Source organism: Hydractinia symbiolongicarpus, chromosome 5, assembly GCF_029227915.1.
Source record: "Hydractinia symbiolongicarpus strain clone_291-10 chromosome 5, HSymV2.1, whole genome shotgun sequence".
NCBI lineage: Eukaryota > Metazoa > Cnidaria > Hydrozoa > Anthoathecata > Hydractiniidae > Hydractinia > Hydractinia symbiolongicarpus.
The window spans coordinates 24,267,304-24,294,956 of NC_079879.1; the positions used below are offsets into that span (position 1 = coordinate 24,267,304).

Genomic DNA, 27,653 nt, shown 5'->3' on the forward strand with positions numbered 1-27,653 from the left:
CGTGAAATGTAATTTCCGAATTAAATCATTTAGTAGTCACAGAGGGCACTTTTAATAGCCCAAGGGTATTTCCACGAGTACAGTGAGAGTGGGAAAAGTCAACAGTGTAAGTATCTTAAAGTGCCTTAGAAAGGTTATCATGATAAAAGTTGCAGAGAAAGGTCATATTATACGGACCAGATCAGAAAATTTAAGTATACCCAAATCAGAGAAAAAGGATGTAGCAGGAGCTCTGTAATGTGCAATTAAAATTAGTCTGACAGTAGGACGATTAGTGGATCAAAATGTCGAAGTTTAGCAATGACCCTCGTGAGTTTGACAGCAGTAAAATTAATTTGAGACTTTCTTTCCATCGCACATTACACGTTGCACCGTTTGACATTTGTCCAACAGATGACCCAACCTCGTTGCCTTGATGATGAACTCCGTAAAAACGGCTCAGGGACTACAAGACCCTGGGGACGAGGTCGCAGATGACCACTTTTATTTTATATGACATTTTTCTTCTTTTGCTTTCATTTTTTGCTTTTATTTAGTTTTTTACATACGAATCCCGTGGTTTTAGGTTGTTTGTTTGACATGGTCAACCTAAGGTGAAATCTGTGACGCGTTGAAGGCTAGAATTGGAGTTGCTATACAGCTACCTCATTCTAAATTTTTAACTACAGTCCTTATATTAAATAAATGCACCAGTAGTATCTATTTGCTGGATAAAAGGCATAAAATGAGTGCAAAAATTCAGCAAAAGCCCTGCGCAACCCAACAAAAAGCGTAGCTGTAGCGTTTTCTCCTTTCTTCTCTTACGAGTTGCAATTTTTGACCCTGAGGACAAGGTTGTTCGAAAAATCGAAAGTGAATGTCCACCTTGCTCCTAAATGCTAGCCTCGCCAATCCAGGTCGATTTAAGTGATTTTCAATTACGTCGTCGTGCAAATCAAGTGGCTGAAAACAAATTGTAAACAAGCTACACGTATTCGCGCTACTGTTTCTTCAAACAGAAATGTAAACGGTGGTACATATTGTACAAAACATGCAAACCCTCCATATCATCACAGTATGCCTCGACCAGGATTACAGTTAGCGTTGTTATTACTTGCAGTCCCGGCGCAGTACATAATCTCAAAATGGATGACGCCCCAGGCTGCCGACAGAGAATACCTGACAAGAAGGTAAAAATACTTTCATTATTTTATGTTTGCTTTGTGCTGTTGTCTATTTAAGATATAACAACACTTTGATTTGTTTAGTCATCCAACTACACGCCCCTCATTAAAATCATGCAAGCAGCCAATCCTGCACATTCACATTTATCCTCTATACTTTCAAGTGTATTCCGCCTCTAGGCCAGGAAAATAACGTCGCAGTTTCTTGTCCATCCAACGTATTCAAAAACACATGCAGAAAACCTTCAATCTGCTTTCTGTCAATTATCTGGTTAGCTATAGCTTGCTGATCAAATCTGCATGCAACACTAAGTTTCAGTAAGGCGGACGTCACAAATATTTGGTGTTAGAGTCACCCGACCGACCCTAATTTTTGATCAAAATTTTTAATTTACTGAGTTGGAAAAACTAAAATGACACAGCCATTACCCAGCCCAGTATTGTTGTGTTTCACTTCTAAAATGCGAAAAGGGTTCTGAGAACTAACTGCGCACGGAAACTCTATTTAAACAGGGTGCCAAAGTTAAAAAATCATTAAATATCAGCAATTTAATGACGCGCATTAATGGCTGGATGGTTGGATACAATTTTTTGAATTTTTGAGTTATCATCCGCCGACCGACCAACTCTATTTTTGGTGCTCAAATGACTCTAACACCAAATATTTGTGACGTTCGCCTATGTGACATATGGATACAAGATAATACGTGCTTAACTTCGTCCACAGGACCTATATATCCATAGGTTCATACTGACATAAAAATTTGGCGTTGAGTCAACTGACTTTACCTTTTTTTATCAAAATTTTAGAAGTAGATTCGAAAAGGTATTGGAATTAAAGGATTCTAAAACTAGTTTGAGGTGAACCCCATTTAAAATAATAGCACAAGCGACAAAAGAAGTTACTTTACAGCCTTTTACAGAAAATGTGACTAAAATATAAGAGTTCACATTTAAATCTCATTGGCCACTTCTAACAGCTTTTCTAACAACAATCCACAGATGCATGTTCTTAAATTGCATCATAAAATACATAAATCGTTATTTAACTAAATAACCATACATATACATATCTAATGAACAGTTAAATCTGTAGTGCCACGGAATTAGTGTATGTTGTGAGTTTTTTTATGAAGTCAAGTTTAAGGATATTTAAGGACTTTTAATGATAATTCTCTACTATTTTTGAGAACTTCACAGCGTTTTCATGAAAGAATTAAGAAAATTTTCAGGAAATTTTTATAAACTTGCAAAAGAACCTGAAATATTTGATGGTTTTAAAGGTGTGTCACGAGTAAAAAAAATAAAATGCTGTGCAAATGTATCATTTCTATGCATTTTGCAACAGGTTTCAAAATTAATGTGAGTAGTCAAAAAATCAACTTTTAGCAGAATTTAAAAAGTTTTGAAAAGACTTTAAGGAGGCGTGAACTCTGTTGTAGCCAAATACAACATACAGATTATTTATTTGGTAAGATCTTATTGTCATATTATCTTCTTTTCCCACAATGTTTTAAAGGTGGTCTTTTAGGTTTAGAGAAATTATCACAGGTCCACTGTCCATATATGTTTCATATTTCCATTTTTTTCATTATTTGTGCAAATAAGGATCTGACCCACAATGGTCTGACTTTTCCGAAATATACTTGAACTGGACAAAATCTTAGTAGATTTTGTTGGGAAAAGTTTTATTCTATTTCAGAAATAATTATTTATATACCATGTTTTCAATTTCTGAAAAGCTTTTTCAGTGGCCCCCAGTAGAAAGAATTGTAATTGCTGTCTAAAAGCAAAGCGATTTTTCTCAGCATTCCACTAAAATTATTTATTACTATTAATGTTATTATTTCCTATGTGTCTCTGTATTTAATGTATATCATTCCATTATTTTTAGCTTTTTTGCTGATGGAGTAAACATGTTTTGGAAAATTTGTAATCTTACTGAATGGAAAATTTATGTGAGTGGATTGAAAGAGCGAATTTTATATGCCACTGATCAAGGGGAATGTCCAGCTAAGGAAGTTATGCATTTTGCTGAACCAAATGGATATTTTTCTGGCTCACCTGAACCAAGAAAACATCGTGACAAAGTGAAATATAGAATTGGGCAAGTTATAAAACACAAAAGATTTGGATATAGAGGTGTCATAGTTGGATGGGATTATAGAACGAAGGTACTTATTCCTTTCATACTAATTAAGTTTCTTATTTCTTGTATATTATGTTATTTTTCATATTTTTAAATATCTGCAAATTTTGTAAAAATTTATAGAACTAGTTGTTCTTGAAATTAAAAATTTTTATCGTTTGATTATTTATCATAATATATATGACTTCTTTTGATGTTGCGATATTCTTTTTCGATTCTTTTCTTTAATGAACTAAAGCTTCATTTAGGCTCCTGATCAATGGATACAAGTGAATCATTTCGATCCGGTAAGTTTTTTTCGGGTTTTTTTTAATACCTAAAAACTTTATGATGTTCTATTATTTATGTTTTTACAAGACATGGCGTTATCAACCAAATTATTCCATTCTTGTGGACACACGTGACCGAACAGATGTTCAAACGACATACGTTGTCGAAGAAAACATGGAAGTCATCTCAGATACTAAGGTACGAATTTTACCTGCCATCATTCAGAGTCGCTACTAAAAAAACCAAATTTAGCGCAGGATAGCAATATTTTTTGAGAACAAGACGTTTTCCTTTCCAATAACCCACCACGTGGTTATAAGAAACATATTATAGATACTACTACTGGGAATGCTAAATTTGGTGAAGTTGAAAAGTAAATATATAAAGCATTGACAGGGCTGTTGTTGAAGAGCGTTTAAGAAAAAGCTTTAAGTTCATATAGATGAATCCCTTTGAAGTAACCTCTCAATCACAAAGTATAACTCGCTCGCGACGAATGACTCGCCATGGTGGTGTGTTTGTCGATCATTTTACTTTACTATTAAAATTCTCTTCAGATTGAACATCCAGACATAGACGAATATTTCCAGTCGTACGGTGGTTCGCAGTACGTGCCAAGACCCTGGTTAAAAGAACTTTATCCTTTGGACTGATTTCAGTTGTTATTTGTATATTTGTTAAATTGAGTTACTTTTTTTAGATATAGAAAAACTATACGTCTTTTTATGCTCCCTGTACACAGTGTGTAAGTAAAGCGTAACCTAGACAGGAAAAAACGTTTTTATGTAGGACCGGATTACTGAAAGTTTATACAGAAATAAGCATATGATTTAGTAAAAAGCAGTTCTCTGCAGTGTTATAAAGCTCAAAAAACTGGCAAAATATAAAAAGTTTTTAAACTTATAAAAGATAAATTTTTCGCATGCATTTATGTCCTTTTTTACGATAAGCATCCCTATCTTTAATTTCTTGCACGCTAAAACGAGATAAGTTCCAGAACTCCTCACTCTCCCAAAGGTCTGGGACACGATAAAGGTAGTGACGTAAAAGAAGTGACTGAAGAAATTCTCTCGCAAAAGTTGTTTCTCAAAATTAAAAAAATAAATAATTACTTCTCGCAAAGTTTACACCTTTTTTTCGGGGGTTTTTCTTTGGAACTTTCTGCCTTAAAGTTTGTGAGCCTGATTTACAGAAAAATGGTGTTTTCGAGTGTATGTTCTATAGACAGAATACCCCAAAACAACAACTTTACAAATAAAACTAATAAATCTGTTCAAATAAATATCTGTTTAAAAATGCTAGCCAATGTTCATATCGCATATCGTTTAAAAACGACATCTGCAAAACGTCTGCATAAACTCAGGAATTTTTTCCTGATTGTGAAGCCTAAGATTTTCAAACATTCTTATATTTCCAGCTTTTTAAGGCGTGCAATAATTCCTGCGAGAGTCTATTGTAAAGTTACTATTGCGAAAAACACGAGTTTAATTACCTTTTTTTTACAATTTACAAGTATTTATAATACATATATACAACTTTTACATACATTAATACAATTTATAAAACCAGTTACTTTTTTGAGCGCTGCTGACTAGTATCTCCAGAGCAATTGTAGCGAACGAACGAGATGCTATTTTCCTGCAGTGTGTTGCCAGGAGTTACCAAACTTTCTAAGTCTTCTGTGTTTTTTTCTGTTTTGACTTTCTCTTCCCAACGATTGCTACTACACCTGAAAAGCAGAATTGAATTTAGTTTCATTTAAATGCAACCCATTTTAAATATCACCTGAATCACATGCAACGAGGAAAGCATCGCACGTCTGATAACTATTAAGACACGGGAAATACATGTTTGTCCAATTGTTTGCTCGGCTTCTCATGAAGTATTTTCGCAATAAATAGCCGAAAAAATCAGCACAAAAATATGGAAAAATTAACAGCGGGTTGTTTTTTGGTTTTTGCTAACACGTGAATTACTGCCGAGGATTTAGAGAATTTGACGTCAATTTTTAACATTTAAAATTTCAGGTACGTACTGAATTTGTTCCTCAATCTCAACCATGGCTGGTATTACTGGAACTAGAACTTGAACACATGGTTTCACAATTCCGTTTAGGAAGCCAATCTATGTACAAAATTGTAAAATAAAAACTACAGATTTGACTTTCGTCATTAGCTACTCAGGGCGATTGGGATTTTTCGCCGGCGGTTTTAAATATTTAATTATAGTGGTGTTGGTCGAGGTAAAACAAGAGTTCAAAAGGAAAAGTCAGACGAACTCAACAATGCGAAATGTTTGTTACATTTAAAAGAAAAATCGATATATAATCGATATATTATTGATATATCATCGATATGTATTAGAGAGTAAGAGGATAGTTTGTGTTGGGAGTCTGTGTAGTAAAATGCGCTGGAGATGTGGTTGATTCTAGCACACTGCAACTTTTATTTTATAGACCATTTTATAGAAACTGCAATGTAATTTTTTTTACTTGATTTAATGCGATTTCATCTTTATTCATGAACATAGCGAGAGGAGTCATTCCCAACGAAACTTCTTCGTCAGCCTAAAAACATTCACTTCGTTAGTCTTAAAAATCACTCTTAGTTATAATTGACACAATATGAGATGTTCACCTGATCATAAAATTCTTTAAATACTTTGGTTGATGAAAACTTGTGAATTTCCCAGGGTTTACACGATGCGCACAGGTCACTCACAGTCATCATAATACATGTAGCAAGTGATCTAAAATAATAAATATTCGAGCAACTACACCCAAAAAAAACCTTTTTGTTTCGGACTGTTTGGTGCGTAATCGAGAGTTGTACTTATTTAAAGGTTCCTTAAATTACCTCATTGACTTAGTATTTATGTTTTATAGACAACTATAGCTTATAGCTAATTTAGCAAAAAATCAATCAGTTACAGTTTATGATTTAATTTTTTTGTTAGTCAAAACAAAATGTGGCTTACAAGTGAAGCATGCATACCTGTGTTCTACGCTCTCCCAAACAAAAGATTTTGAATCGACAATTTCTTTCAAGTCATCTCTATATTTGAAGCTTTTAAGCAAATCGGTAGCAATTATAGCGCTCTTCATCACTGCAAAGAACTTTTAAGAGAGAAAAAACAGAAAATAATAACAAATATGCTAAAAGAACCATTTGTTTTTCTTTCAGTCGTTTAAAGGAACCTTCTCCCCCAAATGAACTCAATGTTGTAATAACTATTTTGTTCTAAACTTTTTAATGATTGCACACTGGATAACAGGATAAAATAATTAAAATTATGGGATACGCCAAACTAGACAAACGTCCGGATCGTTTTCTTACCTCTTTTTCTTGTTCTTCATCTAAACCCAAAAGAAATTGGCATTCTTTTCTCTGAAATGCGAAAAAAGGATTCCTTAAATTCATTACTCAAACCATTTCAAGTACAAGAGATTTCACATACATCTTTATCAGGATAACATGGATAAAATAGTGGAATTATAAAAGAGATGAGGAAATTGACTTTTCGAGGACAAGAAAGTAAATTACAGCAAAGTCTTGATATTACAGAACTGGAAGGGACAGAAGAAAGTTTAATGAAGCGGAAGCTCGTTACACAGGTGCTTTTACAGGAGTTTCTTATGGAAAAAGATTGTTTCGTCAAGTCGTGTTATCAGGGTGGGCGTTATATTGACAGCTCACTGTATAACTCAATAACATACAAATAAAATGGAGCAATAAAATTCTATATAAAAAGTTGTGATTTTAAAAAGATAAAAATACACAAATAAATAAAACTTTTTAGCTACCTGAAATATATACTTGCACATGTAAAAGTGGTGATTCTCCATTAAAGATTCGCCATAGAGACGAGATATCGGATGATCAGTATTCTGCATGAAAGCATTGTTACGTGCGCGATGGTCGAGATCATGACAAATACACGCGAAAATCAATGCAACTTTCTAAAAACAATTTTTCAACCATAATACACTGCTTTTCAGAAGGATCTATAAATTTCTATGTGCGCTAGCCTCTGTATCTGCAAAGCTGTAAAACCTTTTTAGTTGTAGAGTAAAAGACACCAGTTTCGATCTGGCAATGCATAGATGGTGTTTGCCTGTAGTCTACCAAGTCAACAAGCGATATTAAAAAATGAAACCAGCGAAAAGAACTACCAATATATTTTAGATATGGCAATAGAGAGTACAGGTATATTAGAACAGTACATACAACCATATTGAAGAAGAATATACTGCCAAGGAGTGAGCGGGATTCGATCCGCGGTCCCTAGAACTGGGAGCCGCAGAAAAACCCACTAGACTAAGTGTGGCAATGTGTTAGTGATAAACTCAGATAGTTTATCCGGATGGTGTGTATACATATAGGTGAACACATAGGTATTTCATTCTCTATTGAGAATGAAATACGGATGTGCTATGATAAACATTCACCTATATGTAAGTACATAAAATGTTATTGACAGTTGAAAATGAAGCACTTCTATGTTTCAAAAAAATAATTTAGTAAAACAGCTTACTTCAATCACAGGGAATTTGTCAAACACTTTCTCCAACAACAAATACATAAAATGAGCAACAGAAAAAGCATGATCCCATGTGTGATACGGTAAGTCACGATAGTGCCGTTTAACAGTCGCAGTAAAGCGAATCAACGCTTTCTTGCAATATCTACAAAGAATAGAATAATAGCTGATATATTTTTGCGAAAAAATATAAATAAAATGGTTATAATGGAGTGCAGAAGTGTGAGAAAAAGAAATGACGGTATGTACCATACCTTACTTCACATTTGTCCATTACATCTTTTGCTATGTTTAAAAACCACAGTCCAAATTGACTAGAATTCTTGTAATAATCGAATGAGAATCTAATAACGTGTATGGCGGAATTAAACGATGTAGAAAATCGATTTACTTACTGGGTGCGAGTGAAAGTATACACTTTTTTTATAAAGAATAAATTTTTGGAATTCACCCCAAACATAGTTTAAGGTGAAATTAGGGCGAAACGCCTCAAAAATTGATTAGCCGTTGTTTACTTGGGCAAGATCATATATTTTTATTTCCAAAGAATTTTAAAATGAGTCAAAAATAATTAAAGTCAGAACATTTGAAAAATATGCATTTAAGATTCAATGTTTTACTGCAAGTTAAGGTTGCAAGAATTTTATCTTCGACAAACTATACTTAGTAGGATTTAAAATTTAAATCAAACAATTTCCATGATGCGAATTTAATTCGCATCATGGAAATTGCTTGTTGTTTGACCCATTATTTGCCAAGCAGTTTGTTAAAATTTGACTATTTATGTGCCCAATGTAAATTATTTAGGAATTGCTTAAAATTTTTGGAGTTTGGGGGGCGATTTTTAAATTTGGCTTTGTTTATCAAAAAAGTGTATTTGGTTAAAACATTTTGAAATATTTTAAACTTATTATGTTCATGCCTGGTGTTTTGCATGTAGAGATTATTAACGAATATGTTGTAAGTTTGTACAAAAAAAGAGTCTGTAACAAAAATGTCTTACTTGTAAAAGTCATCAGGAACGCTAACGGTGGCAGATGGAGCTGTAATTTTACGCAAATCTTTTTTTCTTGACTTTGTATGATATTCTAACAATTCTTTTAATATCAAGATTTCGTTTGACATTCTTTTCTTTTCTTTCTTGACCTATGTTGATAACATCAATACAAAACTGTAAAATCCACTCAATACATTGATCATTAAAAGGTGAGTCAAAGACCAGAAGACTCAAAAATTTGTTTTCTTGAGCTATTTCCCGCTGTTTCTTGAACCTGTTATTACTCCTGATTAAAACCCATCACTAAATCAAGTCGCAGGTAAAAAAAGATTATCTCGAAACAAATTTTCCCTTTGGCTGGTTATACCCCAAAACTTTTCTCAGAAAAAGGAAATGTAAAAGGATAACATAGGCACGTTTTTCCTTCATTTATAAATTACAAGAATAAAAGTCATAGCTACAGCTGTTGAAGACAATTTAGCAAAAAACTACACAAATGTACATCGAGTCATTGGGAGCCTAGTGTAGTTCTAACATAATCTTTCACCTGAATAATATGCGTGGTCAAGTTGTAGAAATTGGTACACAGCTGCATTACTTCCTCATCTGAAAAAAAAATTTATATTCATAAAAACTAACTCTAGGCGCAGCTCGTGTTTGACGAGTACTTGCAAAATGATGGCATCGTTATTGTAAAATATGGATACCCACTCTAGTGCATTTCAAATAATGTTATTAGCCCACTTGAGATAATCAAATGACAGGCAGCGAGATTACGTAACATACACAATCGAGTTTAAAAGCAATGGTATAGAGATTTCTATGGGATAAGTTAGTTACCATCTGCATTGTTAAAGGGAGACTTTTTAAAAAATGGTGTTGTATGATGTGCACAACTACTGATAAGTTGAAAGATATTTATGCGCAGTTATTACGCCAGCTGGGGCTCGGCCTAAAGATTTGCAGGCATTTTAATCATTTCTGAATTGTGATTAGAAATGTTCTTGCCTATGAATGTTGGTGAAAAATAACCGGACAATACCTTCTTTTGTGTACACACCATGACTTTTATTCAAGAACTGCATCACACCAAAACACCTAATATAGAAGTAGAAACAATTAAGGAACAGGGAATGTATGGATAACTTAGTTTTCTTGGCAAAAAGGGCAAAGGACTGATGTTTTTAACTAAATACATCGCTTATAGGAAGACTTCTATTTTTCTGAATCAGTTTAGTAAGAAAAGGAACCCTAATTTGCAAAAAATTAAAAATCATTCTGTTAAAATGTTTTATGATCACAAATCCCTGCCCACACTGACCCCTGTTCTTTAGATCAGGCAAAAGTGAAATGTTACTTATGAGTACTCAAACATATTTGGGCTTACCTCCCATCATCGAATAATGGTGAAGCCAAGATTGTTTTTGTCGTATATTTTGTGAGCACATCGGTATCTCTGCTAAAGTTCGGATCAGCATACGCATCTTTCACACTAACTAACTGTGCAGTCCTTAGTACATGACCAGGTATTCCTTTATTTTTTGAGATTCTAAAAATGCACATAATGTAGAAGGTATAATCTTACTTGATTCAAAACATTTTCAGTGACATAATTGGATGATCCAAGAACGTTGTATATTATGCTACCTGAATTGTATTACCTAAGTTGAATATCTTTGCCATTTTCGTCTTTTAGATCTGATAAAGTCGACAGAAATTCATTTGTTTCATGATCCAACTGAAAGACTGTATAATTACTTGACTGTGTTGATGTCTTGGCAAACTCCTGTAACACAAAAAAAACTAAAGTCGTAAAATCTGAGGATCGACAAACGAATCATCTAATTCCATAGTTCATGAAACAAAATTTTGCAAAGTGACTAAAGGATAAAGTTAACAATAGATAAATAAAATAAAAACAACATACAATTATGGTCTCTTGAATGTCGGTGATAGATTTGTTTGGATTCAGCAAGGTTCTAAAACAAAGTTGACATGACATCAAAAATGAATACACACCGGTTGAAAGAAAGAAATGGTAGTTTTGCAAATCAAAAAAGTTATTACCAGTCTTGTATCGATTTTTTAGTTACATATTATCGCTACCTTGTACAAGTGTTGGTGAAGTCCATTATTTTCGCATAAGAGTTGAGACTCTGTGCAAGTTCCGCATAATGTACTGAAATAGTTCCCCATGCAAGATAACTACGCGTGATCTAAATATAAAACAAGTAAAAAACTTTGACTCTGAGCGTGTGGCTTAGAAGTTGATGTGCTGGCATATCTGTCTTTACAGTTTAGAACACAAAGTCATAAACAATCCTGCAGTTGAAATGGAAGTTCTAAAAGCATTAATTGCGGAGCCTTAATCAAAAGCAGTATCAATAGGAATGGAGGAGGCTTTTGTGGCTTACTATGGCTTAAATACAATTAAAAATAGATATAATTAAAAATCACCTCCACATCCTCTTCTCCAAACGGTAAAACGTTTGCATCTCTTACAAATTCTACAACTCCTGAGAAAAGTAATAGGTACATCAACACTATGGGTGATACTTGCACCATTTGTAGTAAATAGAATCATACAGGCCATTAAAGAAATGTACAGAAAAATCACGCTCACCGAATAACCTTTTGTTATTTAGAATGATGGGATAACATATAACTGAGCCATCAGTACCTGAAAAAATAACATAAAAATGAGAAATTTAGATCACGATTACATTCCCGTTAATTTTATTTTTAAAGTCTAACCTTTCCATGGAAAGATAGGAAGTTCCACTTTTCCTACCTTTTTTGTATTTTGTTAAGTCTCCTGTATTTTACAACAAAGCAAACTCACCGACCAAAATTTAGTGTTCAGTATATTAATTACTCAAAAGAAATATTTACCCTCGGTTCCAGTACCAGAAAGAAACCTGTCATCCTAAAACATAAAATTTAACATAATTTAATTTTGATTTCTCAAAACAACTTTGTTTGTTATAAGTAAATAGTATTTAATACGTACTCCGAGAATGTCTGTAACAAAGACCATTTCTTTCATACGAGCTACATATGTAGATATGGTAGCACCTGTCTCAATATCTTGCTTTGGACATGCACTCTCACTAGAAATGTAAAACTTTTAATATGTGGTGTCAAATTCCCTCTACGACTAACGACTAGTTTCTTAATAAAAAAACTTGAACGTGAACAAAGAAGAAACCTGTGTAAATTGTATACCTGCTCAAACCATCTGAGTAGCCTGTGAGATACTAAAATAATCGTTTACAAATATTAGGGAAACGTTTATTGATTTTACAGACAAAAGTATTCTTTCCAAAAGAAATAATTATTTGAGTGTAACAGAAAGTTCTGACCTTTATATTGAAAATATACTATGCTGTTCAAACAATTAGGTGTAAAAAAACGAAGTTCTAACCTTCCCAGAATCATCTAGTAAATATAGGGAAAATCGGCTAGCATGAACAGCTGAAAAATAAAATCGTACCCGTATGTTTAACATTGAGTAAATTCTACATACAAAAAAGAAAATTAGTATGTTATTTATATACATGTATACCTTGACATATATTTTTACTTAATTCCAATAAAATTGAATTTTTAGTTTTCTCTTTATGAATTTCTTCAGTTAGACTATCCAGTAGTTTTCTTTTGTCTTTGTGAACACAGAACTATAATACATGTAATAAAAAAGAAGGAATAACTTTATGTAGCAAAAAATATCAACATAGAAGCTTCGACACTTGGTGGAGAGGAGAGTACAGTTGATAAAAGGTATTGGCCTCCCCAATTCGAAAACTGTCGTACGGTTATGAATATTGTAAATGCTTACTTTCCATTTTGATAATGATGGTCTATTATGTTCTTCATCTAGAAGAAAAAACGTATTGAGATGCAGAATGTATGCTGATATTCTAAAGTGCGATCCAAAAGTAAGTACAATGTGGAATCTAAGAAGCCCCTTCCCTTAGAAAAGAAGATAAGAATTTTAAAATTAATAAATATAAGTAAATGTAAGTAAAGTATGAACAAGTCTTATCAAAACTAGAAGATGAAACAAAAACTGAAGAATTTGTTGTTGTATACTCTTGTGAAAACTTTAAACATACAGAACCTAAACTTTACTTATGTCGTTGTAATTATCAGAGAAGCAGTGTCTAAACAAGAAAAGAAAGAAAAAAAGAACAGAAAACGCCGTTGTAGAGCAAGTTGCCTGATTAATGAAAGATGGAATAAGAAGTACCGCAAATCTTGAAAATATACAAGACCAAAAAAGTAAAACCTGGAGCAGTAAGACCGAATAGAAGTCCCATGCTGGTTTTAACTGGGGTAGGGAAATGGTAGGATGGTTAAAAAACAACTAAACATTAAACTCAAAGAGGGATTTTAGTGCAAATGTATAACGTTAATTCCTTTTAACTGCCCAATAGCAAGTACTATTCATTAAATAAGCAAAATTCTTTTATAGGGGACTGCTTACAATCGGAGGAGCGGTTTTAGAATTTCCCCTTTACAGCAGAAGACAGTAATGCAAATAACCAACGACCAACTATCATATTATTTAAAATTATTTATCTAAGTATTTGTTATCATTCAACGACCAACGACGACAATCAAGAAAAAGTATTTGTTATCATCCAATGGCCAACGACCAACGACCAACGATGACAATCAAGAAAAAGTAATTGTTATCATCCAATGGCCAACGACCAACGACCAACGATGACAATCAGGAAAAAGTATTTGTTATCATCCAACGGCCAACGACCAACGACCAACGATGACAATCAGGAAAAAGTATTTGTTATCATCCAACGGCCAACGACCAACGACCAACGATGACAATTAGGAAAAAGTATTTGTTATGGTCCAACGACCAACTACCAACGAAACGGTTACGAGCAACAAATGGTTACGAGCCAACGGCCAACGACCAACGATAATTATATAAATCTATAAATCCTAGTAGGTGGATAAAACATTTTAAAATTTTAAAATTTCATATTTACTGCAAATTAAATACACAATAATAGCCTGGTGATAAATTGTTTAAAAGGATTCCCGCATAGAATTTATAGTTAATATTTTTTGTTCTTGTCAAATTCAAGATTAAAATATATCTGCAAGGACAGTCGAATTGATTTCAAATATCAGTTTGTACAGAACGAAAAATTTCAATTCTTCTATCCGTCTGTTCTTGAGTGGAAATGTATCTAAACTCAAATGGAAATCTTTAAAGTTAAATAATAAGAACGAAGAAAAAGGCTTTTTTTAAAATTGCAACAAAATTTTTGAAAAACTTTTTATCTTGTAATTGAAATTAGGAATCCATTGAAAAAATCCGAAAATAAATTATGAAAATGCGAAAATTTCATCCGACAAATACACAGAAGATAAGTCGCAAATGAATTTCGAAAATAAATCTTGATCCTTGTTAGCATATCTCCACATAAATTCCGCCATGTAAGATGAAAAGTGGGATTTTTTTACTCCAAATGATGGTAATGTTGATTTAACTTGCCTCCAGTGTCCTTCAATTTTATTTGTATGATCTCCGTTACAGTTAACAAATTCAACTGAGTGGTTAACTTTTAAATGTTCAAAATCTAATTCACTTAAAATATCATATGGTTTCCAAAAATCTGAAACTATAGTTGTACCAGGCAGGATCCAATTTTTTATTATAGGTATCAGCGTCTCTCTGTCTCTCTTTTCTACCGCTACAAGAAAGTTCTTTCGCGATTCTTCTTCTATACCACCAAAAACCCACTGTCCATCTACACGATGGCCCCTGTGGTATTTACGCTTTCCAAACTTACTTTCGTCAATTTGAACTCGTACACCTTTACCGCCAATCTTTGATGAATTTTGGAAGAGTAATACTTCACACGTTTCTCGGCAAAACATATCCCAGTCAACAGCAGTAGAACTTGATATGCACATTTGTTTGGCTATTTGATTTTGATCGATACCAGTGGTCCACCAATACGTCATTTCAATCACCTCTTCTATCGTCAAATTAGACTTTTCAAACCAGCTACCTTTGCGAATTGACGTTTCAACAAAATGACCATTCTTTTGGCAACGCCATCTAATTCCATCTGAACTTTTGCACTTAGACAAGATCATGTCATTGTTACATTTATCGCATTTTCTTTGTTTGATTAACAAATTGTTATCAAAACACCACGATAAGGCATTCTCTTTGGTATTCGTGATGTTTGTGATTAAGTATTTGTGTGTTGTAAATGCTGTTTTATCGGATGAGCGGATAAAACGATCATAACTGTTATGAGAAGGTCCAAATTGCGTAGACTTGTCATGACTAACACTATTGACACCACATTGTGTCCCCCGGCTTCTTAATCTTTTTAACGGTGGGTAATCCATGCTATGATTTAATCAGAAATTAATCAACTTCTTTGCAAGTTATTGAAATTATTGTATCAAAGAATATTTGTAGATTTGAAAAACGAATAATGAATCGTTAAATTGTAATATAATTATAAAATAATAGAAAATGTACTTACTATGGTCCCTTACTGTAATTTCTCAGGCAGAGTATTTGTCATTCGCGATACACAGAAAAGCTTATGTCAGATAACGGGACGTTAATGAATTCCCTACATTGCATAATTTTAGCTACTCTTGCAGTGTTAAAAGATTCATCAAAAACACATGACTTGTCTTCAGAAACTTTTTTTACAATTACTCATATTAATCATACAGAAAATAAGAAAACGTGATTAAATTTAAGCAATACAAATAATAGTAAAAACATGCTGAACACAACTCAAATGTTACGCAACTTTCCGAACAGTGTTTATACTTTTTCATGTACAAGCAATTTTTTATAAGAAACTGTTGTTATTTTTCGAGCATTTTTTGCCTCGGCATATCTGTATACAATTTGTCAATCGAGTAAAATAAGTTTTATTAAAATTTACAATTTTAAACCCGATTAACTTTGTTATAGCTAACCTATATATTTTGGTGTTGATAAATTTGTAAACTTTTTTATAAGTAAGAACGACTTATTCTATGGATATAGAAAAAGGATTATTTGAAAAATTTTTGCTAATGAATTTCAAGATTAATAGACTCGATAATCCGATCCGTAATACAAACAGGATGTTTGGCGAGCCTTTTTGTTTCATATTCACTTTCTTGTAACCAATTTTTTATTTCGGATGGCAAGTCCCTAAATTCTTTTTTAACAAATACTTTTGATGATTTTGACGACCCAACTGCTCTTACACTAACCAAACGACCAATGTCTTTGTTAACAAAGTTTTCTATAAACTTAACAAATTCTTGGGATAGTAAACCGCGAAATCTTTTTGATGTACTTTGTTTGAAAGATCTGTATGTGACGAAGGCACCCGGTGTCATTAAAACAGCTTTTTTATATTCATCAGAAGTTGGGGCACGTTTAACTGATGGTGTTTTGCTGGTACTAACCAATTCTGTGATATACTAAAACGAAAAATATTGTCATAAATGAGATGAATAAATGTCTATGAAAAGATAATAAATGCAAATTTGCTGTAACTTAATTATAAAATATTTAAAAGACTAACTGTGTAAAATAATTCTTTCTGTTCATCAATTGATTCAACATACATTATGGCACGTTCCAATGTTTGCAAGGAAATAGCTTCTGGTAGACATGTAAATTCAACTTCATTAAAAAGGGCATTATAAAAGTATTCCACTGTGTGTAGAGCGACAGCAACTTTTGGAATTAACTCTGGTTTTTTAGACTTGCTGGTTGGTCTGCCGTGCAAAAGATCGTTGTTTAGATCGGTCAAAAACTGTGTCTCCATGTTGTCGTACAATCTATACAAATTGGTAAAAAAAAAAATAAAGAGGGGGAAATAGAATTGAAGAAAAGGAAGAAGAGATTATTTATCATGTCATGTATAAAGTTTAAAATTATTAAAAATCTTCTTACTTTAACGCATTTTCTTCAAAATAGAATATTGTATTATCTATGTGTACATAGTTGGCATAAATATCCTTAATATCGATTGTTGTTGAGGATTGTTGGGCGATTTGTTGTTCCTTGGGCATCGGACGGTATGAACGAGGCGTTATAATTAAAAATCGGTCCAAAAATCCATTACCTTTATCCATTAAAGACAAAATAAAAGCCATGCTTTTTATTTGTGTAGCACCTTAAAAAATAAAGAATTTAATACGTGTGCATATTTTTAAAAACCTTTTTGTAATCACAAGAATTGATTTTGTTTAAACGTATATTCATCAGCCTTTATGGTGTATATTTTTGCTTCACTTTTTGGAAGGAGCTAAAAAGTTAGATTACGAACCAACTAACCGCATCTGCGTATACCGTAAATAACGGATTAAGGTTCCGGGGCGCTTACTTACAAATATTTCCCTAACCCCGGGACACTTATTCGACAGGGGGCGTATTGAGCACGGGGCGCTTAATCCGTCATTTACGGTATGCGTTGCATAAGGAGGAAAGAGAAAAGAATAAATAAAAAATAATTACCTAATATGCACAATGCGCAATTTTCAGGTATATATCTGTTATTTTCAGTACTGAATTGAATAGACACATTTTCTCCACTAAAAATCTTCGATAGAATCTCCATATCCCCAGTGTAATTCTCATCGTTTTTTTTCAATATTTTGTACAAGTACTCCTGTATTTCGGCATTAACAATGTATGTACATTTTCTTGTACAGAGGCACTTTGTCAAGCCAGATGTGGTGGTGTTAGATATAATGTCTGTATCTTCTTGAATAGCCTTTAATGGTTGATTAACTGCCATCTTAATAGCGGGCGACTTTCCTGTAGACGGCTGCCCAACAAACAAGAAAAATGTGTTAAGGTTAATGCTATAACCATTTCTTATTTCGATCGAACCGTGATTTTTAGAGGTCAAGTAATTAGCTGTAGTTATTACGGAAGCAAGAACATATCCAATGTTTGTACCTGCAGCTGTTGCTTTATTGTTAAGGTATGTAAACAATTGTTCGGATAGAACGTTTTCATACTTGACGTCATGATTAATAAATCTTGAGTTTAATTCGGCCCAAACTTCTTCAGGTTGTGAATTAATAATTGATTTTGAAGAATACATTATAAAAGATATGGGCGATAGATACGCGAAGCCGTTTGTTACAAGAATGACTTTTTTAATAAACGGTCGTTATTTTTAACGTCGGATACGATGTCGTGACATTGCGCGAAGCAACGAATTAAAAGACGCGTAGGCGCTAACGTGATAGTGTTGAAGACGTTGCATATAGCGTTATTTTGGTTAATGATTTTACAAAAGTTGGTCGTTGGTTGTATTAAATTTAATTTACTATTTGAAGGGGATATTCTAAAGTTTAGCCCAATCGGAACTTTACAGCAAAACATCGTTGTATTAACAAGGCTCCTAAAAGAGTTAATAACCTGAATTAGCATTTTCCTTTCCAGTTATTTTACATTTTCTGATTAGCCACCTTTCAATTTGTTCTTGGCTGACATTTTTCATAACAAATTCTTCCACAAGGTAGGGATTCTCTAACAGATATCCTTGTAGGTCATTTTCTGAAAAAACATAACACAGTTAACCTCGAGTAAACACTTTTTTAGTGTCAAAGAGTTTGAAAAACAAGAAAAAAATAACAGGGGCTATAATAATGATAAACATATAAGAGCAAAAAAATACGTTTTATGAAAATAAACCAGTACACATATACCTTCTAGAGAATCTGCAGAAGTACATCTTGGATTCAATTCACCTACATCAATCTGCTTTATGCTCAGCCTTCCATTCGATAATGAAAACCTTTTCAAGTTCTGAACACCCACGTTTATCTTTGTTTTCGAGACGTAGGCAAGAGGCAAAGAAGGCAAACGACGTCCAGCAACTTGACATGAAGGGCAAGACATATCACATCACTATGTCAAATGCCTCATAAAATCATACATATTAACTAAATATCCAAAATAAAAAAGACATCAATAGTTTTATATATATATTGTTTTTTTAATTGTATTGCCCCAAAATTAAACAAAAACTGTTTTTAATCTTCAGAAAAAAATTTATTTTAAATTATAGATTTCAAAACAGACCAACAACAATAGCAAAAAAAACAAAAACAAAAACCGTAAAAGAGGGATAATTTCCAACAAATTTCCAATGTTTACATTTATTGCTGCCATATTTGTTGTTGTTTTTAAAAATTACCGTTTAATATCATTTGTTAGCAAAAAGGATTTAATCTATGTAGCGTTATATATTTTTATATCCCACTTGCTTTAACGCGTACACTTTCTTAAAAAAATTATTGGGCTGACATTATGTACATCAAAATCTTCTTGACAAGTAACTGTAAATATTATGGCGGGGGAGATTTTTATTTGTATTTGCCAGCCTTTTTGTGATCCTTCTTTTTTTTGACAGTGAAACCTGTCAGGACAATGGCTGGAAATTATATAAATTATTTTCTCTAGCTACTTTTTACTGAATTACCTATCCCTCCAAAAACAACAGGAACAACCTACTGTCTACACAAATTGCTCATTCCAGCTATCAGTTAGCATTCAGCAATATCCAAGTTAAATGCAGAGCAGACATAAAGCTTCTTTAAAGCATAACTACTTTTCTGTTTGACAATGTATTTCTTATTTTTTGTGATCCATTCTGTGATTGTCTATTCAGGCATATAGCAGAGTAGCGTTGTTGACAAACATTCAAAGCAATTCTGCTATAACCACCTGCAAAATAAAATATTGCTGTGATGGCATGATTGCTACAACGTTATGCCTGCTGCAATGCTGCAGTACTGCTGTTTGATTATTATATATGCATTAAATAAACAAAGTGACTATTCATACATGGACCATACTATAATATTCTTTCTATTGTCTGACTCTCACAAACAACAAATATTTTTTCTATTTGCACGTGAAGTCTTTTGTTTTCTTTTAAAACCAAAATTTTCACATGTAAAAAGAAAAGAGTATCATATGGGTAGAAAATCCGTGGGAATGTGGTTAATTAAAATAAAATTTTAGTTTTTGCGCTGCAGAAATAGGAAAAAAGACAGAGGATTCGCAGTAAACCCAATTCACAGAAATATGAGGTGAAATAAAACTGACATTTAAAACATTTTAATTCGTCATATAAAAAAGTGAAATTAAGATCCGTTCGTTTTTCATAAAATTTAAAGCAAGAACAAAAATTAAACTTCTGTCACTCTGCATTACATTTTCTGTAAGCACTTCTGCAACAAGTTCAAGGTTCTTTAAACTTGTGCACAAAGTAAATCTATGCGTTTCCCTTCAAAACAACCTCGTTTCCAGGACTTTTAGCCTTTTTTTGAATACTTCAGCCACTTTGTAACAACGGCCCAGGGACCAAGAGACCCTTGGGATAAGGGTACCCTCAAAAATATTTTTTTTGTTTATAGGTTTGTTTTTTCTTCTTTTCTTGTATTTGTAATATAACTGTATCATTGAAATTGTTTAAAATGACATTCTAGCAACCTTATTTTCAGGCCTCTTACCTAAAGGGTAAACATGTGGTTGTTCCGGGACTGACTTATGGAAAATTAAGTTTTTAATCCTAAAGAACTTAAGAGGTCTCGATGATTTACCTTAAAGAAGAAAATTTAATCAGAAGAAACTTTTGACAGTTAAAGTCTAAAGGATTCTTTAGCACTATGCGTAGGCGTTATTATTATATGTTTTCATGTTAGCTAATATATTTCTCAATGCTCAAGCTATTTACAATAGTTTTATGGCTGTGTTTCTTTCTTTCTGAAGTGCCAAAATGCTTCTTTCTGGATTGTATGCATTTCTTTTGTATAAGCTTGGGCAAGTCACATAGCATATGACCAATACGACACCTGTTTGAAATTTTCTCACTACTCCTCTACGATGATAGCTTTGGTACTTGAATTATAACCAAGGATGAAATATTGATTTCTCTTAACCAGTCAGGGTTTTACATTTGCATAGTTTTCCACACCATCCAAATTTAAACTAAAGACTTGTTGATACAGAATATAGTAAAAATTGAAAACAACTCCTCTTTTTGCAACATTAGAAATGCGAGAGTATAACTGTGCATCATTTTTATATCATTTACAGCTTTTAAGTGGCATAAAACATTTCATTGGATCCATAACCAGTTTTTATATGGAAAATAAACCACCCAGCAGCGAACTGAACACATTACGAAATAGAATATGTGCATTTATCCTGCAAAAAAACCTTCAGTTGTATCATTTTTTTAGAATGGAAACTAAAGATAGCATGAGAAAATTTAGCAGCATGCTAAACAGCCCATATCACAACTCTAACAAGGTCTCTGTTGACTACCAGAGGGAGAGATCTGTAGAATCTCCATATACATCTCTGGAATCGGGACAGAGTTCATATGCAAGTATTAGTCAACATGGTAGTTATGAATTTCTAAAAGCAAGAGCAGAGAAAAATAGTGTGATGCATGACAGTAAATCAAGAGGTAAAGTATTTTAAGACATTTTCAAACAATTTAATAATAAAATTAATCTGTTTATCTTTACCCATAAGTAATTATTTATTTTGTGTAACCAAAGTTATGGAAAAGAATTTGGGTTCTGTCATCAAAAAAAATTACTTATATATATAGTTAACTTAAATTAAAAAGTTATAAGTTACAATCGTCATGAGAAAAATCCATTGCACCCTCTCAAATTATCAAATTTATGAAAAAAGGTAATTGAATCTATGCAGGAATTTTTCGCAGAAAATTTTTTGGGAACATGGATAAAACTAATCTTTATTACAAGTATAACTATGGAATGCTAGAAATAATAAGAATTAATTCAACGAATAGCACAAGTATTTTTTCCACAACACACTTTTTTATTTTCTGTCCCTTAGAAGTATGTAAATATCAACACAGACACGCAGAATAATGTTATACTTTTGCAGTGTTTGAAAGCAATATAGTTTGCAGCCTCGAAAGACTTAAGAGTAAATATGAAAATCGGTCAAAAGATTGTTGTTTTTTTTATTCGCTGACTACTCTCCAATACCTTTCCCAAATAAAAACCGAACTAAGAGAAACAGTGTAAACTCTGTATTTCGTTACAATGATGATAAATGTTTGATTTATCCTTCTTTTAACAGCTGTGATGGAAGCTTTGAAAGGACTTCAATCTAAAATACATCGTTTGGAATCTGACAGAACCAAAGCAGAGAATAATTTGAAATCATTAGCAACAGAAACGAAAGATTACAAAACACTGCTGGAACGACAACATGTGGCTGATCACGCTAGTTCTCTGGATGATTCACACACAAAAGGTTTGTTTATAGGAGATCTATGATCAAAGAGATTATAAAACATTAATTATGTATTAATATGTTAACATGTTTCAGGTGTTCAATTAGGCCAAAAGTCTGCAAATCACAGAAACATTGGCTTACACCTGCTTCAAACAAGGTGTTGTCTTGTACCTTGCAGAGGGATTTTTTTTTCTGTTCGTTTGAAATTTTTTATATTGTTGTTGTTTTTTTGTGTGCTCTTTTTCATTTTTTTATTATCCTTGGTAGCTATATTTGGTTAGTTAAATAACACTTAGAAAGCTTCATGTGAAACAAAAATGCACCTAATAATATTTTCACTCCGCTTGTGAGAAAAATTGGTATTTAATTCTTTTACCTTAACTACCAATGAAATCTCATTTTAATTCTGTTGTTCACGACGTTTAATCGGTCCGATGGAAGAATATGCTTTTATTTATTTGTTGTTCATTGTATTCCTGTAAATATGGCTTTTGAGATTATCGTCTATTTTGTTTGTAGAACTTGAAGAACAACTTAATCATGCGCAAAGTAAATGTCATCTGTTGGAAAAACAATTAGACGTTATGCGTGATATGATGTACAATCAACGTCCCATTGTGCCCAGAATAACAAGTTCGTCTTTATCTCCTGTCACCACTTCGTCTCCAGGATACAGCGTAGCCACCAGCGGTGAAGTTTCCAACTCTCCTGCGCAGACGTACAAGTCTGTCCCTAGACCTATTGAGTCTCATGCCATGACAAAACTTAATGATCTGGAAAGGGAGCACTTAAAGTTGACAGCATCACAAAACGTTACAGAGGTTTGGTTATTTATTTATTTATTTTTTTTGCCTGTCGCCTTTTTACAATAATATAGCTATATTTTCTTTTAAAAGAGAATCCTATATTCTAAAAATTGCAAAGTTATGTTATTCAAAAAGTTCGTGCGTTATGGACGAAATTGATATTTTACACTATGACCTTGCTAGTTCACTTGTTATCTCCTCATTTTAGAGCAAAATCAAAGAATTGGAGGAGAAAATCAGAGAAGAGCGCCATCACCGAAAACTTTTACAAGACAAGGCTGCAGAGGTAACGCGTGCATTATTAGGGCGTTTTTCTCATACATTACGTTCGAATATGCCGTTTTAAAAAATATAATTTTACCAAATTTTACCAATTTTTTTTGACATGTCAGGGATAGTTTGAATGTTCTGGTTTAAGTGATCAGTCAGAACTATTTTGATTTTAAAATATCTCTTTAATAATAGCCGTATTCGGTCTGTTCAAAATGCCTGCGCGCGAGGCCCGATTTTTACGGACCTCCTCTTTTCGGTTGGACGCTGCTTAATTTCGGAATAATTTCGGAATCACGCTAGAACCTGAGTAATTTTTTTAACTAACCCCTGGGTTAACGCCAGGCGGTTCACTGATTTCTTTTAAAACCAAAGTTGCGATAAAGTTTTTTGAAAAATGGTGTTACGCCTATACTCCTGTGCGACACAATGTATCTGTACAAAATGCTCAGACCAGTGTAAACAACGGGCTGTTTCGTGTGTTTTTAAAAAATTATATCGAATATATAATTGTTTTTGCTGTGACGGGAAAACAACAGATTTTAATCTGTGTTTTTATTTCAGCTTAAAATGTTGAAAGTTATTTTTTGCAAAATTTATTACACCAGAAACACTATAAATTGTGTGCGCTTCACTTGATTTACTACATACTTGCCTGAATGTGTTGCACAGTTGACGGTTATTAATCACTAATTCGGGTGTTTAACGCCGGGTAACACAGTTACTTGTGGCTTAACCCGGCGTTTCAACAGAGTGTTTCCTGTGTTTTGTAAACCAAAGCTGCAATATATTCAGTTTTTTTGAAATGGGTATTAAGCCTAAACGCATGTGCGACACGGTTTACCTGTACTAAGCGCTTAGCTCGGTGTCACGATTAATTGTTTAACTTTCACAGACAATTAAATTGTCTGACAATTGCAAAATAAAATAATATTGACCGATTGTTTTTGCTATGACGGTGTAACAACGGTTTGTTTTTGTTGCAGGGAAGTTATTTTTTGAAAAATATGTTACAGTCGCAACACTACAATGGTGTATGCGGTTCACTTAATTTAGGACATACTGTATACCTGTACTAAAGCGCTCTATCTCATCGTGTGGCACAGTTTACGACTCTTATTAAGCGCTTCACAGAATGTTCAATGCCGGGTCACACCTTCACTTGTGGCTTACCCCGGCGTTTCGACGCTGGGTTTCTCGGCTAGTTAGCGTAGGATGAATTTCAGATCTGCTCTCAAAGACTTTCTTAGAATATGTTTTATTTTTAGTCCACTCGAGCTTGAATATGTTCACGCAAGGAGGCTCGTTTTTTTATTGTATTTTTTTTTATTCCAGTTGCAGAGTGCTGTAGCGATAAGTAAGGCTCTACAATTCGTTGGAAATACTGCTCGAACAGAACCGCTCCCGAGAACGAAAAAAAGGAAAAAGGTTGGTAATCTGCGGTTTATTTGTAACAAAAAATATAATGTTGAAATTTAACCGACTTCACATAACCCTTCACTTTTTATAAATTTTGACAATTCCTAATTCTGGTGTTCAATATTTTCTTATTCACTTGAGGCCTTTTACCTAATTATCATATGCGATAGATGTAAATTGTTGTATCTTTTTTCTCCCTATTGTTTTACATGCATCACGTCAAATTTGTAACTTATTTTTCTTTACTGAAATTTTTAATTAGGGTTAAAAATTATAACAGTGATTTTATTTGAACACCCGCGTCGTCACTGCGTCACACCGTATTCTTTTATTTTTTTTATTTTTTAGAATAAATATTTAACAGGAGTATGCATTTGAAATGAGAGTTACTCAATAAAACGTACTTTAAACTCATAATGTTTAGGTTGTCCGCTCATCGAGCTGTACACTTCCACAAACTAAACAGCCCGCTGTGAGAAACACACCACATTATCATCTTGATTTAGCTAACATTCCTTTTGTTGTTGGACAGGTACACTTTTCTTTTTTGATTATTCGATTTTGCTTTAAACGTGTGGAAAGAGAATATAATTTTAGCGGGTAGAGTATTGGATAAAAAAATGAGAAACAAGACCTAATATAAACTGTTGTGAGATTTAGCGAAGAAATAAAAATCATCAGTACTGGAATTTTTTTCAAATAAGAAGCGACTTTCCTTAAATCCTCAAATCAAGTTTACTGAAATCCAAAATTGCTATAGGGTAGACAAAAGTTTCTGAATTTTCTTTGTACAATTATCATTTTTTGAATGATTCTTTTCATCAATTTCAATCTTTATTTAAAGAAACAGCAAAATGAGTTCACAAAATGTATCAAAAGAAAAATCTCTTTCCAATTGTATGTTTCCTATATAGAAAAACCATTTTCCCTTCACATTTTAGTCTACAAAAAGATCTCATTCGCTTGGAGCTAATATCCAAAATGTACTCTCCATAATGAAGTCTCACAATAAACTTTGTAACAATGCTCTCGACTTACCTCTTCCTACCCAACACCGAAAGCACGTCAAGAACACTAAAGTAACACCATCCGATGAAGACATTAACGAGTTATTAGTCACGCTACAAGATGAATTCGCCCAACTGGGATTGTAAGTCTTTTTTTACATCGATTTAACAGACTCCGCTTTTTGGGAAATCAATGTTGTCAATCCTTCATCAGACTTACATGTGAATAACATCTCCTGTAGCTCGAACCCTGAATATTAGAAACCGTTTAAACCTATTTTAACTGAGATTTTTTAGTATCAAATATTTTTGGGTTAGAGGGTGGAATTAACCTAGGAGGGTTTAACAATCTCAAATAACTCTTTATTGGGTTAAGCTACGTTGATTAAGCTTAGCAGCAATATAATATAACAAAAAAAAGATTTACAAGGATAAAAATTTTGCGACGACATTGTTTTTTTGAGAACACGTGTTTTCGCCATTTCACCATTTCAATGTTATTACCCTCTTATCTTGTTACGTTTTCTGTCAATACAGAAGTTGAGGAAAAGCAATGCTCAAAATACTTATTACGTTAAACAAAACGGTTTCTATGGCAACTCCTAAAATAAGATCCAAATAATAAAATATTAGAAGTCACCAAATTTTAGCGCTGTTGAAGCAGTACTTTAGGAGTTATAATAGAAATAATGTCTGTTGGTTGTAGAAGACCCGAACTTTTTACTTTAACAGTTTATTTAAAAAACGGCAACCGTAACTTTGTTTTGCTATTGTGCATTTAGTGAACACAGAGAACTGACGTCACAGATTCAGCAGACAGAGGAGACAGATATATCTAACGATTTGGAACGTGAAGTAGAGCGAATCGTGCAGAAAATGGAAACGAAAGGAAAACAGATACATGTAATTAGAGATCATTTAAAAAAATTGAAGGAGTTATCAAAAAGTAAAAAGAAGACTACATCAAAAGATCAGTACGCTCTCTATCGTTCTCCAGATGCAGGAGGTGTTGGAACAACTAATCAAACAAAAGGTGGAGAACAGACAGTTAGTAAAAAAAACGTCAATTTAGACATGTTGAAAAAAGTGCGGAAACTGCAGACTACTTTGCGAAAAGATGATTTGAATTGGGAATAAAATGAGTTTCAAATAATAGTTTAATTCACTTTTTAATATTATGTTTGCCAGAATGAATTTACATTTTACCGTTTACATTATGATTGTGGCAGTAATTTATCACATGATTCCACCTGGAGGTGTTTCAAGTCCCAAACCAATTTAACGCGTGCGTAATAAATTTAATTTCCATTGGACTTTTAATTTTTTAAGAAATTACACGAAGATTGATTATATTGTTGATAATTAATACTGCGCGGAAATAATTTTATTACCTAATGAAGTCAGCTTCGCAGAGGTCATGAATTTTGTGAAATTGAGGTTTTATTGTTTTACAAAGTCGTTTTGGTACAAAAATACACCTGCCATTTTTGAAGTTTTTTTTATGAAATATATCTAACATAACACATCGTGAATTTAACGCATGCATGATAAAATGACATCGACCTTGGTTGTACACTATCAGCTAAGTCGGGAGTTTGAACTGGACGTTTTTCTTTTCTCTAAGGTTTGACAAAATCGTCGATAGCAGGCTATTACATATTTTTAAGTGTTAAAACACAAAAATTTCAAGCATTTTTACATCTTTTACTTGATAAAAATAA

The 27,653-nt window shown here is 33.0% G+C and overlaps 6 protein-coding genes across 6 annotated transcripts; 2 read left to right on the plus strand and 4 right to left on the minus strand.

The window, feature by feature from the left end:
* Nucleotides 1–947: 947 nt before the first annotated feature.
* Nucleotides 948–4,293, plus strand: LOC130645548 (F-box only protein 21-like). Its single transcript, XM_057451567.1, has 5 exons — nt 948–1,169; nt 3,058–3,337; nt 3,561–3,599; nt 3,670–3,780; nt 4,140–4,293. The coding sequence occupies exons 1-5, from the start codon at nt 1,057–1,059 to the stop codon at nt 4,233–4,235; spliced, it is 639 nt and encodes a 212-aa protein (XP_057307550.1). The 5' UTR covers nt 948–1,056; the 3' UTR covers nt 4,236–4,293.
* Nucleotides 4,294–5,065: 772 nt separating this feature from the next.
* LOC130645545 (cAMP and cAMP-inhibited cGMP 3',5'-cyclic phosphodiesterase 10A-like) lies at nt 5,066–11,824 on the minus strand. The gene is made up of 18 exons (XM_057451562.1): nt 11,742–11,824; nt 11,576–11,634; nt 11,225–11,334; nt 11,046–11,097; nt 10,780–10,904; nt 10,506–10,667; nt 10,161–10,216; nt 9,666–9,724; nt 9,125–9,267; nt 8,376–8,465; nt 8,116–8,266; nt 7,385–7,540; nt 6,918–6,968; nt 6,576–6,697; nt 6,219–6,330; nt 6,074–6,148; nt 5,618–5,706; nt 5,066–5,311 (listed from the first exon to the last, which is right to left on the minus strand). Exons 3-18 carry the CDS (start codon nt 11,248–11,250, stop codon nt 5,152–5,154), a joined length of 1,629 nt encoding a protein of 542 aa, XP_057307545.1. The 5' UTR covers nt 11,251–11,334; nt 11,576–11,634; nt 11,742–11,824; the 3' UTR covers nt 5,066–5,151.
* A 524-nt stretch (nt 11,825–12,348) lies between these two features.
* Nucleotides 12,349–19,169, minus strand: LOC130645549 (uncharacterized). The gene is made up of 5 exons (XM_057451568.1): nt 18,848–19,169; nt 18,558–18,695; nt 12,957–12,994; nt 12,684–12,795; nt 12,349–12,592 (listed from the first exon to the last, which is right to left on the minus strand). Exons 1-5 carry the CDS (start codon nt 19,038–19,040, stop codon nt 12,516–12,518), a joined length of 558 nt encoding a protein of 185 aa, XP_057307551.1. The 5' UTR covers nt 19,041–19,169; the 3' UTR covers nt 12,349–12,515.
* LOC130645546 (uncharacterized) lies at nt 13,629–16,846 on the minus strand. Its single transcript, XM_057451563.1, has 2 exons — nt 16,705–16,846; nt 13,629–16,600 (listed from the first exon to the last, which is right to left on the minus strand). Exon 2 carries the CDS (start codon nt 15,512–15,514, stop codon nt 14,477–14,479), a length of 1,038 nt encoding a protein of 345 aa, XP_057307546.1. The 5' UTR covers nt 15,515–16,600; nt 16,705–16,846; the 3' UTR covers nt 13,629–14,476.
* On the minus strand, nt 16,652–18,527 carry LOC130645547 (uncharacterized). The gene is made up of 2 exons (XM_057451564.1): nt 17,643–18,527; nt 16,652–17,301 (listed from the first exon to the last, which is right to left on the minus strand). Exons 1-2 carry the CDS (start codon nt 18,235–18,237, stop codon nt 17,075–17,077), a joined length of 822 nt encoding a protein of 273 aa, XP_057307547.1. The 5' UTR covers nt 18,238–18,527; the 3' UTR covers nt 16,652–17,074.
* A 1,548-nt stretch (nt 19,170–20,717) lies between the features above and the next one.
* On the plus strand, nt 20,718–27,457 carry LOC130645542 (centrosomal protein of 57 kDa-like). The gene is made up of 8 exons (XM_057451560.1): nt 20,718–21,621; nt 22,272–22,448; nt 22,950–23,251; nt 23,445–23,522; nt 24,842–24,934; nt 25,350–25,457; nt 25,867–26,075; nt 26,715–27,457. The coding sequence occupies exons 1-8, from the start codon at nt 21,204–21,206 to the stop codon at nt 27,067–27,069; spliced, it is 1,740 nt and encodes a 579-aa protein (XP_057307543.1). The 5' UTR covers nt 20,718–21,203; the 3' UTR covers nt 27,070–27,457.
* Nucleotides 27,458–27,653: the final 196 nt, after the last annotated feature.

Coding starts and splice junctions, on each gene's coding strand:
- LOC130645542 (XM_057451560.1), top strand. CDS start 21,204: ATGCGAGAGTATAACTGTGCATCATTTTTATATCATTTACAGCTTTTA. Junction 24,935..25,349: donor GAACGAAAAAAAGGAAAAAG/GTTGGTAATCTG, acceptor CATAATGTTTAG/GTTGTCCGCTCATCGAGCTG. Junction 25,458..25,866: donor TTCCTTTTGTTGTTGGACAG/GTACACTTTTCT, acceptor TTCACATTTTAG/TCTACAAAAAGATCTCATTC.
- LOC130645545 (XM_057451562.1), bottom strand. CDS start 11,250: ATGGACTTCACCAACACTTGTACAAG. Junction 10,905..11,045: donor ACATTCAAGAGACCATAATT/GTATGTTGTTTT, acceptor TTTGTGTTACAG/GAGTTTGCCAAGACATCAAC. Junction 8,466..9,124: donor GTTCCTGATGACTTTTACAA/GTAAGACATTTT, acceptor ACACGTTATTAG/ATTCTCATTCGATTATTACA.
- LOC130645547 (XM_057451564.1), bottom strand. CDS start 18,237: ATGTATTCTTCAAAATCAATTATTAATTCACAACCTGAAGAAGTTTGG. Junction 17,302..17,642: donor TTGCGCATTGTGCATATTAG/GTAATTATTTTT, acceptor TTATTTTTTAAG/GTGCTACACAAATAAAAAGC.
- LOC130645546 (XM_057451563.1), bottom strand. CDS start 15,514: ATGGATTACCCACCGTTAAAAAGATTAAGAAGCCGGGGGACACAATGT.
- LOC130645549 (XM_057451568.1), bottom strand. CDS start 19,040: ATGTCTTGCCCTTCATGTCAAGTTGCTGGACGTCGTTTGCCTTCTTTG. Junction 18,696..18,847: donor TTCTGCAGATTCTCTAGAAG/GTATATGTGTAC, acceptor ATGTTTTTTCAG/AAAATGACCTACAAGGATAT. Junction 12,593..12,683: donor AAGTAAAAATATATGTCAAG/GTATACATGTAT, acceptor TTTATTTTTCAG/CTGTTCATGCTAGCCGATTT.
- LOC130645548 (XM_057451567.1), top strand. CDS start 1,057: ATGCCTCGACCAGGATTACAGTTAGCGTTGTTATTACTTGCAGTCCCG. Junction 3,600..3,669: donor AAGTGAATCATTTCGATCCG/GTAAGTTTTTTT, acceptor TGTTTTTACAAG/ACATGGCGTTATCAACCAAA. Junction 3,781..4,139: donor AAGTCATCTCAGATACTAAG/GTACGAATTTTA, acceptor AATTCTCTTCAG/ATTGAACATCCAGACATAGA.